Here is an 11,992-nt window from a genome sequence, read left to right as displayed (position 1 = left end):
CAGAACCTAGCACACATTTCTTCCTTGTACAGTTGTTATATGATATAAAATATTTTGTGGATGTGTATGACATTTCTTCCAGTACTGAAACCATGCAAGTGAAGTATTGCTCTGCCCTAAATCTTTGATGCAGACTGGCATCATAAGTGACCCTGATGTCTGCCAGTAGACCCACTACCTTAAGTCAGTTGCATGTCCCTGGGCTGTCACTGAAGACTTCACTTTGTCATTTGACAACTTATCCTCCTAGAAATTTCCTCTCCAGTGAAGACAGCAATGCATATCTCATGAAGTGGCTAGGAAGATGACATGAAACCACGAATGCTGAGCATGGCCCCTAGTATCCATTTTCATGGTGTTCTCAGCAGTTTTTTCTCCATGTAGGCAAGGTTCTCTGTCTTCTTAGATGTCCATGAAGATCAGTTTGATTTTCCAGCCAAGCTTCAAGGAAGAGATTACAGTTCAATTCCCTGTATTCTGAGAAGCTTCAAAGGCCACTGACCAAGGACTCTGATGAAGGTAAAGATTTAATCAAGAGCTATGTGTGTGTGTGTGTGTGTTTTCAGATCTTTTAGTGGCCTAAAGGGGAATACTAGGGTAGGTCAGAGCATATATAACTAGGGGCTCCTGGTCACCACTACATTCTAAGAACCCAAACTTCCCTGAGTACTTGGATGCAGGAAAGAAGCATGAAGTGGCTTGTGGTCCTCGGACTTGTGGCCTTCTCAGAGTGCATAGTCAAGTAAGTATGGGGACTGTAAGTTGCATCATATTCCTTTTTCAAATTTTACTTTTCATCTGATTATTCTTCCACTGATCAGGTTTAGAAGGGAATGGAATATTTCTCTAAGAGTCTTAAAGCTCAACTCTTACTTATTGATAAGTAACTTTCTATAGGAACTGTGGATCCCAAAGTCTTCGTTGGGTTGCAAAAATCTTACAGTCCAGTCATGTCAAGACCTATTGAAAATGCAACTCCTTGTAACAGTTCAGTGCACAGTGTATGCAGATGTCGATGTGGTCCTGTGGAATAGCACTTTCTACATTTTATTCAACATGTCCTCTTTTTTCCCTATCTACTTCAGTGTGTATATGCCTATGTCTGCATCTCTGTATCACTGTCATTTATCTCTCCATCTCTTTGGAAGTCACTGGGAGTGTATTTCTCTTTGTGTTGTTTTCTTTTAACTTTTCATTTGACTCTTACTTCTTTCTCAAGCCTCTGAATTTCCCTTACTTTTTCCCTATATCTTGGATTCTTCTTTCAACTCTCTCTTCTCTGACAACTTGGAGAAAGATACACTGTTTTATATACACTGTTTTATATCTGACAAGCAGTGTGACCACAGCCAACTCACCAAACCTCTTGCATTTCAAATTGCTCCCTTGTAAAAGAGGATGAGCCCCCCTTCTACCTCCTTCTTTGAGATTCTATGAGAAGGAATGAGTGAGATGGCAATAGCAATGCTAATGGGTGTCATTGTTGAGACTGGAAGATCCCCTGGAGAAGGAAATGGCAATGCACTCCAGTATTCTTGCCTGGAAAATCCCATGGATGGAGGAGCCTAGTAGGCTATAGTTCATGTGGTTTCAAGAAGTCGGACACGACTGAATGACTTCACTTTCACTTTCACTTTATATACATCACTTCACTTATCCCCAAGATATCCTATTTGGAGGGTTTGTATTGTTACATTCTACCCTTTTACCAAAAGGGAGACTGAGACACCACATGGTCATATGGCTTACCTAAGATTGCAGAACAGAACCTGTATTGAAATCTATGTCTTTGCCATGGTATATGCATAAAATTCTGAAAATAATGTGCTTCATAAAAATGATTAGAAAATACACAGGGCCGTTACAATGACAGTTATATCTTAACACTGACAGCTAATTGTAGCATCTTCTTTGTTTTCTGTGTCAAATGCTCGGTGAAAGAATACCTCTAAGGAGAGTGAAGACCATGAGAAAAGCCCTCGGTGGAAAAAACATGCTGAACAATTTCCTGAAGGAACATGCTTACAGACTGTCCCAGATTTCTTTTCGTGGCTCAAATCTAACTACTCACCCGCTGAGAAACATCAGGGATGTGAGTATTTTGGGGGGATGGTGCTCCACAGTGCCCCCTGATGCTCTAGCCTAGCACTGGGGCTTATCTGGAGGTGCCAGGTGGGATGATGTGGATGAGGTTCCTGCAGGAGGCAGAGACACTGGAAAACAGGGACCCCCAACCAGAGGAGAAGGCACTGTCATCCTAAACTCTTGGTCTTTGTGACTGGGCATGGCAATTACCAGGTGGCAGGTAAATATCCATTTCTGTGTCAAAAATGTGTCATTTGTTTGAGGGTGATTGTTCCTTCTGAACTAAGTGAGCCACTCAGTTACAGATGAAGAGTGAACCATCACTGATCAAAAGGTAGAACCAACTGCAGAGCAACTGTGAATCCCCAGGCAGAGGAATTCAGTTTTCACAGATGCAAGAATGACAGCACTAAAAAGTTACTGAACCTGAATTCCGTGTATGGACATAAGAATCACTGTGGTTACTGTTTTTAGATTAGACAAAGGGCTTATTTTAACTTCAAGAATGCCCATGCCAACCTGAGAGATAGACAAAGAGTAAATACATGTCAAATGAAAGGGTCACCTGTGTGGTGTTGATTGGATGTGGTCTGAGTTTGGAGGGAGTGGCTGGGGTTGATCAAGAAGGACCTCCTGGAAACGCGGGTGCTAAGGCTGGGTTTGAAGAGACTACAGAGCTGCTCAAATGAAGGCACCAGGACTTCCCTGGGTGTCCAGCTGTCGTGGAGGCCCAGTGTTTATGCCTATGGGATTCCCATACAGGACGAACCACTTCAAAGCCTGGTCATAGAGTCAATATCCTGCATACAGTGTAGCACAGGAAAAAATATATCAAATGCAGATACCACTGTGACCAAAGCCTGTGACCTGCACGGTGGTTAGAAAGTGATCTTAAGAGATATGTGACACCCAGAGGGAGGCAGCAGTTAGGGAATAGAGGGTAGCCAGTTCTGCACTAACCCACTCCCTCCTTCTCCCTGTAGTTGGTCTACCTGGCTAATATCACCATTGGAACACCCCCTCAGGAGTTCCAGGTTTTCCTTGACACAGGCTCATCTGACTTGTGGGTGCCCTCTGACTTTTGCACCAGCCCAGCCTGTTGTGAGTACAGACACCCCATACCCGGACCATCCTTCACTTGTGCTGCCGCCCTGTTTCCATCCTTGGCACCTGATGACACTCATCTCTTGTGTCTACAGCTAAACACGTTAGATTCAGACATCTTCAGTCTTCCACCTTCCGGCTTACCAATAAGACCTTCAGCATCACCTATGGATCTGGGAGAATTAAAGGAGTTGTTGCTCATGACACAGTTCGGGTAACAGTGTAACATATGCTGAGTCAGGACTGGCTAGGGAGTGACCACTGCTTGAAAAACAGATGCAGGACCATCTGATAGGACCCTTCCTAGCCTAACTCCCATAGATATTGGCCATCTTATCCACAGGATCATGTCTCTGGGGAGGCAGTGCCCATGGTGACACACAAGCAGATTAGCTAATCCAGAGAGTGGTTTGAGGTGTGGATTTGCAGCTCCTCTGCCCATGAGCAGTTCAAGGTTCATTTTGCTGGGAGCGAGAAAAAAGGATAAAAGCACCCACTTTTATATTCACAGACTGTTCCAGGCACTTTCAGGTGATAACTGGTTTAATCTGCAACAATGCCACACAGCAGTTACTCTGATTAGCTCATGAGACATATGAGGAAACTGAGGTGCAGATAGCAAGGTCTTCCTGATGGTACATGTGTGGCAAAAGTTGGAGCTAGGCTGGCTTTTCAGGACTGAATTTGCTGTGGGGTGTTTGTGGACAGGATAAAACTCATCTGAGGACCCTCAGTGCGGTCAATGGCTTCAGGTATCCAGAGTGGGAAACTGGTGGCCTGAGAAGTCAAGGGGTCTGATAAATGATTTCTCACTCTAGAGGACCTTTGAGAGTCTAAAAAACCTATGGCCTGCCTCCCCCAAAATACTTGAATAGTTGTGCTCTCTCTTTTCTCTCTCATACACACTCAGATAAATATACACATATCCCCAAAAGTGATTTCTGCAGGCAGTAATTTCATAGAACCTTGCAAGCAAGATTGTGTTTTCAGCTTCTGTCTTCCTGGACAGATGCAGAATCCACAGTACATTACAGAAAATGCAGTCCATTCCTGTCCTTAGGTCACAGTGATGTCAAAGAGAAGGCTATCTTGCTCTCAATTGTTTTGTCCATAATGTGTCACCAATGGGACCTGGCGTGACTCTTGGTTGCCCCACCTGTACAGAAGCCACGAGGCCAAAATGACTCACTCAAGTGGCATTTTTCAGAGGGGCAGATGTTATAAAATTCACAGCCTCTCTCAAATGGAACCCCAATTATCCTCCCAGCTTGATCTCACTGTCTGTCAGGCACTGAAGACAGAGCCCAGCCTCAATTCTTCTCTGAGGATCTAATGGCAATGCATCCCAGCCCAGTCCTAGCCCCACTTTATGTATCTGTAAGTGGGAACACTCTTCTTTCCCACAGATTGGGGACCTTGTAAGCACTGACCAGCCGTTCAGTCTAAGCATGGCAGAATACGGGCTTGAGCATATACCTTTTGATGGCATCTTGGGCTTGAACTACCCCAACGTATCTTCTTCTGGAGCAATCCCCATCTTTGACAAGCTGAAGAATCAAGGTGCCATTTCTGAGCCTGTTTTTGCCTTCTACTTGAGCAAGTAAGTGTGAGATGGACAATCCCTTTCACCAAATTAGCTGTAGGATGCTTTCAGTTACACAAAAATTATAGAACACTCGATAAAGAAGTATCCTGAGAGATAATCTAACCCAGGATAACTATGGACCCAGGACCCTACCTGGCTTCACCCCTGGCTTTTAGAAATAAAAGTTTATTGGAACACAAGCCTACTCCTAGGCTCAAGACCAGTAACTTGGTCTAGGGGGGTGAGTGAGGAGACAGGCTAATGGAAGGCAACAGGAAACAAGTTTAAGTAAAAGGCTTTAGGATTTGCTTATGAATTATAGAAGGAAGAAAGGAGAAGGATGGTGGATATCTTTCCTTCCTCATTAGCATTTCACTGGGACCCAGGACCAGCTATCAGATTTGTGGGAGCCAGTGAGAAACAAAAGTGTGGGACAGAAAAATGTGGGACCCCTTGTTCAAGAAATATGAGGCATTTCAAGACAGGGAGAGCAGAGGTTGTGTCCCTTCTGAGTTTGGGGCCCTTTAGAAAGTAAAAATCACAGGCCATTGGAGCCAATGACGCTGGGTGACCTGAACACATACCCTTAGAACTCCCAGGCCTGATTTTCCTGAAAAATGACAAGGTGGACAAGGGGAAAGCCAAAACACTTCAGCACCCTGTCCTCTGAGGGTGTCTGAGCACTCAGGTCGCTCGAGGTCCAGGGCGTCTTCAGAAGACAGAGTGGGTGGAGCCCAGCCAAGTGATTCACTTTTTAACCTCCTCTGTGCCACTCATTAGCCAGTAACAGACTTCAGTCTGGATCTCAATCTTTCCTAGACTCGATTTCTGCATCTGCACATGGGGACCTTATTAGGGCCTTGGTGGGTGGGCAAGCACAGCTCTCAGGCAGTGCTGTTGTTACTGTCCTCCAAGGATCGCTCCCTTTTTTCTCTCTACAGAGATGAGCAGGAGGGCAGTGTGGTGATGTTTGGTGGGGTGGACCACCGCTATTACAAGGGAAAGCTCAACTGGGTACCATTGATCCAAGCGGGAAACTGGATTATACACATGGACAGGTAAGCCTCTCCCTCTGAGGGTCAGCCCAAGTGATGCTCCCACTACTGTACATGGACACAGGCAGACACACACAAATGCATTCTCAGACACACAGTCACACAGATATACACCACCCACAACGACACAGACAGACACACAGAAACATGGAAACACACAAGCAGATGCATAAAAACATACACAGCAACACATAAAATCATGCATAGCTAGTCAGAGACACACAAGCACACACAAAGAAACATGCACACACACATACAAACAAACACACAAGCACAGAGATACACAAACAACCCATGGGTTCATAATCCCCAGGCCTTCTGGGCATTACTCAGATCAGGGTCCTAAAAGGCACCAGAGAGGTCTGTGTAGCTGGGAGAAAGCTTCACCCACTGCCCTTTGAGGTGGGGAGCATGGTTAGAGGACTCTGCAGTGTGGTGAACAGAGGATCAGGGAGAATATCTCCAGCCTGAACAGAGTTATGGTAAGATGACCGACTGTCCATGGCTACCTAGGACATAGGAAATTCTCAGTACAGATCCATTCTCAGTACAGATAAATGTCAATTAAAAAACAGGGACTGTCCTGAGAAAATGGGGAAAAGTGGTCTTCTTAGGGAGCAGCTACCCAGCAGTGGAGAGAGGTTGCCTGCAGTCTTAAGACGTGAAAGCAATTAATAGAAAAGACACGTCAAGTTCTTGGGCACACAGTGGGACAGGGGCTATTACAGAGGATCAGAAAGGTTGGATCCAGGAGTGACCTGAGGACAAGAGGCATAATTGATAGGATTCTGTGTGATACCCTCAGACAAAAGTTGACCTGTCCTTTGGAGTTTCTATTGGCTAGTCATGTATTTCCTGGCCAGGATCTCAGGGTCTGAGCTGGTTGTAGGAACACTGCTGGTAGACACCCTCTCTAAGAGGAGCCCCTCTCTGCCCCTACTATGAGAATCTGCTGCCCCTGTGAATCTCCATCTTCACTCTGTGTGCGACCCATTATTTGTTCCCCACCAGGTACAGCTCTCTAGAAGTTACTTATTGTTTTCTAAGTTTTCATTCACTCATTGAACAGACAAGCATTGGACATCCAATGTGTGACAGGCACTTTAGGGAGAAAAGGAGAATAAAACTCGCCCTCACATCTAAGAAGGCAGATGTACATGAAGTGACTCACCCACATAGTGAATTGTGACTTTGGTACGTGCTAGACATGAGGAGGAGAAGGCAATAACAACTCACTCCAGTACTCTTGCCTGGACAAACCCAGGGACGGCAGAGCCTGGTGTACTGCCCTCTATGAGGTCGCACAGAGTTGGATATGACTGAAGTGAGTTAGCAGCAATAACAGCATCAGACATGAGGAAGGGTCTACAGAGAGTGACTAAGACAGGAGACTTATAAACACCAGGGCAAAGGCTTCCTGAAAACAATAAAATTAAGCTGGAATCTGGAAGATGAGAAGAAATTTCATAGTCAAAGTGCAGTGGTCTTCTAGGAAAGAAGACCAGCTTGTGTCAAGGTACAAAAGATCCTGGTGTATTCAAGTACTACATTCAAGGATGTCAAGAAAGTTACTGTGTCGATAGCAAAGGAAAAGAGGGCAAGAGATGAAGGGCTGTTTAGGAGACAGTAGGGAAGGGAACAACTCTGGGGAGGCTCAGAGTGACCTTGTTGCCCACTTTATTCCTTTGTCTCTCAGCATCTCCATTGAAAGAAAGGTTATTGCTTGTTCTGGAGGCTGCGTGGCCTTTGTTGACATTGGGACAGCATTCATCGAAGGCCCAAAACTACTGGTTGATAACATGCAGAAGCTCATCAGGGCCAAGCCATGGCGTTCCAAGGTGAAGGGTCATGCCCCAGGGTCACTCCCAGTCTCCACACACAACAAGGGTCACCAGGGCCAACCTCTTACCCTCTCTCTCTAACAGCACTATGTTTCATGTTCTGCGGTCAATACACTGCCCTCTATTACCTTCACCATCAACGGCATCAACTACCCAGTGCCAGGTCGAGCCTACATCCTCAAGGTGAGGGGACAATACTGAGGGTTGGTTCTCAAACTGGAGCTTGCAGGAACCCTTGGGCTACTGCTGGGAGGAGGGTACCCTCTGGAGGCCATGTCAAACCATTGCAGATGCTGCTGAGCCCTGTGGCTGGGCCAGTGCCTCCCACAAAACCAAACACTTGAAAGTAAAGGGCCGTTTGGGACACTGATCTTCCTGAAATAAATGTGGAGATGCCACACCATATGGCATGGTGGGAGTCAGGGAGAGGGGAACACTGAGGTCCTCAGTCCTCAAAGAGCTTCAATTCAATCTGAACTCAGAGGTGCATGAACATGAAACTCAGCACTAGCAGTCCCTGAAATAGGCCATGTTACAAGGAGAATGGCTGGGGACAGTCCCAGTGTGATGTCCCAGCATAAGTTAAAAGGCTCCCTTCCCTTCTCAGAGTTTTCCTGGTTTGGATGATAAATTACATGGTCAGGCTAGTTCTTGCCTGTATCTTCCCCTTGCTCCGGCCAGGTGCCTCCTTTGTGAGTTGGGGTACCCAACCCCTCTGGGGAGGTTGGATGATAATGTGAATAAAGGGTGAACAGTGACTGCTCAGCCCCAGCACAGGGCGGAGGCATCATGTCAGCTCCAAGTGGGAGTTCATAGCAGGCTGATGGGCTCAAAGAAGGCTTTGAGGAAGAGGGAATTTCAGGAATTCTAAAACCAGAAACTCATTGAGCCATATGGAGGGTTGCTTGATTCTAAGCACAACTGCACTGGATTCCATGCAAATAGAATCTCAAGATGATCTGCACTGGGGCACTGGGGACTTACTAGGGGAGATGAGGGCTATGGACTGACCAGTGGGGATGGGGTACAAGAGTACTTTACCCAACCAAGCCTGGAGTGGCCAGAGAGAGTGAGTGTGGACTGAAGGAGGCTTTACAGAGTTCCTTAGCTAAAGTTTCAAGAAATTGTTGTGGGTACTGCTCTATTTAAGATGGATAACCAACAACAAGTTGCTGTGTAGCACAGGGAACTCCGCTCAGTTATATGACAGCCTGGATGTGAGGGGTGTCTTTGGGACCAGAATACCCGGATACATATGGTTGAGTCCCTTTACTGTCCACCTGAAACTCAGAATATTGTTAATCAGCTATACTCCAATACAAAATAAAGTTTTTAAATAAAGGACAGATTGTGGGGTTGTAGGAGGAGAACCAGCATTCTCTTCAGAGAAAACAAGGAACAAGAGTCAGAAGGAAAGAAATAGGGAGTGAGGAGAGCTAGGGACACACTTGTTCTTTTCGAAAAAATTATATTGAAATATGGCTAATCTTCATTGTGGCATTAAGTTCTGCTGCACAGCAATGTGATTCAGTTATACACACAAAAATATATATTTTCTTACTCTTTTTCATGTGATTTATCACTGAATGTTGAAAATAATTTCTTGTGCTCTACAGTAGGACTTTGTTGTTTTTCATTCCTCTGTTTCCCAACTACCACTCCTCCCCTACCCCCTACCCTTCCTCACGGCAACCTCATGTCTTGGACCTCTTTGGTTGATGAACTCTCATATCCCCTGCTGCTGAGAAAACCCCTTGATACTTACCAAAAGAGGGAAATAAAACAAAGAATTGTGCTGGGTCTGGATTTTGGGGGGAGTCACCAAGGGCTCATGCTGACTGGTGTGTATATCTGATTCCCCCAGGATTCTAGACGCCGTTGCTATAGCACCTTTAAAGAGATCCCATTGAGTCCAACTACAGAGTTCTGGATGCTGGGTGACGTCTTCCTGAGGCTGTATTTCTCAGTCTTTGATCGAGGAAATGACAGGATTGGCCTGGCACGGGCAGTATAAATGCTTGGAGTGGTTCAGGAATCAATAAGGCCGCTCCTAACACACACTCACTCACTCTTGGGCACTGCTCCCAGGATGCAGGTGAACTGTGTTTGGTGGTCTGCACACCCTATTCTCAGTAAAGAATAAAGGGTCTCACTCTTAATGGTGCTGAAACAAAGGGTTGCCTCTGTTTGTGTCTGGGAGTGAAGGGTCTAGAACCAAGTCTGAATCAAAATTGAGAGAAGCCCTACTCCACCTGCCTTCAAGGAAAAGGGAGACTCATTGAAATGATCCTGGGAATCCAGGACACATGAATCAGAGCAAATAAAAAGATCTCTGTGACTGGACCCAAGAAATCAGAAGTCATCAGTTTTCTCTTTCTCTCCCTCGGACTTTCCCTTCCCTCTTCTTTGATGGTCTTAGCTGACAACTTTCTTCCTTAAGGCTTCTACACCTACTGAGGGAGTCCAAGCTACATTCCCTAGGGTTTTATATCCTGAATGCATCTTCTAGTAAAGAAAGAAGCTGGGAGCCATTAGAGTTCAAGGGTATTCTCTGAATGATACACCTCAATTCACATGTACAGCCCGAGATCAGCCATCCTGGCAGGGCCATGGGGTCCTATGATTGGCTCTATATGGTCATTGGACCAGACACAGCAGCACACATGATTGTCAATTTCTTCCAGAACTACATGACTGAAGCTGGGGAGAGGCAGCCCCAAGGATAGCGACTGGCAGATGGTCTAGGCCATGGAAGTGTTTGTGATGACCCACCAACTCCACCACCTCCTCATTCAGAGGAATTATAAGGGGTAATGAAATAGACTCTCTTCATCCCATCTCAGATGATCTTATTGCTGGACTTCTCCTCCAGGGGATTTTGGGTGAGGTACTTCATGCAGAGCTGGTTCCCTCTTGTTCCCACACCCCAGTCACAAGCTGTCTGCCACATATGCCTGCTCTGTCCTTTCCAGGCCTACATGGTAAGTGGTGGCCTCAGTAGATCCCTGAGCCATCTCCCTCCTCCAGGGCCCAGAATGCCCCTTCCTTGGCCTCCAATGCTGCTGGGGAGAATGCAATGCATGTATCCATGGGTACACGGAGCCTTCTGCTTTTCTGAGCTTCTCCATGGGTGAGGCTACAAACTATTTTCTTGGAGCTGCCATGGTCAGGCACTTTTGCAGTGGAAACATCTGTTCTTTACACCTGGAGGCCCTCAGTAGATGGCTCAGCTAAGACAGCAAGGGTCAGAGATTGATTTCCTTTCAGATTGACTGGTTTGATCTCCTTGTTGTATAAGGGACTCTCAAGAGTCTTCTCAAGCACCACAGTTCAAAAGCTCAATTCTTTGACATTCACCCTTTTGTATGGTCCAGATCTCATATCTGTACATGATTACTGGAAAACCATAGCTGTGACACTACAGATCTCTGTAGCAAAATGAGTCTCTGCTTTTTAATACACTGTTCAGGTTTTTCATAGCCTTTCTTCCTTCCAAGGAGCAAGTGTCTTTTAATTTTGTGGCTGCAGTCAAGGTCCATAGTGATTTTGGAGCCCAAGAAAATAAAATCTGCTACTGTTTCTACTTCTCCCTCATCTATATGTCATGAAGTGGTGGGACTGGATGCCATGAATGTTGAGTATCTTTTGGTGAATGGTTTTTTGAATGTTGAGTTTTACACCAGCTTTTTGCATCTCCTCTCCTTATCAATTGGTCTTTAGTTCTTTGCTTTCTGCTATTAGGGTGGTGTCATCTTCATTCTGTAGATGTTGATATTTCTCCCAGCAATCTTGATTGCATCTTGGGATTTATGCAGTCCAGCATATTGAATGATCATTCCTACATACAAGTTCAATAACCAGAGTGACAATGTATACACTGTCATGCTCATTTCCCAATTTTAAACCTTTTAGTTGTTCTATGTCTCATTCTAACTGCCACTTTTTGACCTACATACAGACTTTGAGGAGACAGGTAAGGTGATCTGCTACACCCAGTCTCTTAAGAGTTTTCCACAGTTTGTTGTGGTCCATAGAGTGAAAGGCTTTAGCATAGTCAGTGAAGCAGATGTAGATGTTTTTCTGGAATCTGCTTGGTTTCTCTATGATCCAATGGATATTGGCAATTTGACCTCTGGTTCCTCAAACCAGTTTGTACATCTGGAAGTTCTCTGTCCATGTACAGTGAAGCTTAGCTTGAAGGATTTTGAGCATTACCTTGCTAGCAAGTGAGATGAGCACAATTGCATGATAGGTTGAACATTCTTTGCAGTTGCCTTTCTTTTGGATTGGAATGAAACTGACCTTTCCAACACTGTGGCCAC

The 11,992-nt window shown here is 45.4% G+C and overlaps 1 protein-coding gene across 1 annotated transcript; it reads left to right on the top strand.

Moving 5' to 3' along the window:
* The first annotated feature begins 607 nt into the window (after positions 1-607).
* On the top strand, positions 608-9,684 carry LOC104988781 (pregnancy-associated glycoprotein 1-like). Its single transcript, XM_010840233.1, has 9 exons — positions 608-742; positions 1,942-2,092; positions 3,069-3,186; positions 3,285-3,403; positions 4,596-4,789; positions 5,716-5,832; positions 7,526-7,667; positions 7,755-7,853; positions 9,535-9,684. The coding sequence occupies exons 1-9, from the start codon at positions 675-677 to the stop codon at positions 9,682-9,684; spliced, it is 1,158 nt and encodes a 385-aa protein (XP_010838535.1). The 5' UTR covers positions 608-674.
* The last annotated feature ends 2,308 nt before the right edge of the window (positions 9,685-11,992 follow it).

The sequence above is a fragment of the Bison bison genome, unplaced genomic scaffold (assembly GCF_000754665.1).
Source record: "Bison bison bison isolate TAMUID 2011002044 unplaced genomic scaffold, Bison_UMD1.0 scf7180017864142, whole genome shotgun sequence".
In the NCBI taxonomy this organism is placed as follows: Eukaryota; Metazoa; Chordata; class Mammalia; order Artiodactyla; family Bovidae; genus Bison; species Bison bison.
The sequence above is the reverse complement of the archived record's forward strand: the minus strand, read 5'-3'. Positions and strand labels throughout refer to the sequence as shown.

Bases quoted from the DNA above. Each gene is read 5' to 3' on its own strand.
- LOC104988781 (XM_010840233.1), top strand. From the start codon at position 675: ATGCAGGAAAGAAGCATGAAGTGGCTTGTGGTCCTCGGACTTGTGGCC. The intron at 743-1,941 runs GTAAGTATGGGG...GCTCGGTGAAAG, and splicing joins TTCTCAGAGTGCATAGTCAA to AATACCTCTAAGGAGAGTGA. The intron at 4,790-5,715 runs GTAAGTGTGAGA...TTCTCTCTACAG, and splicing joins TTTGCCTTCTACTTGAGCAA to AGATGAGCAGGAGGGCAGTG.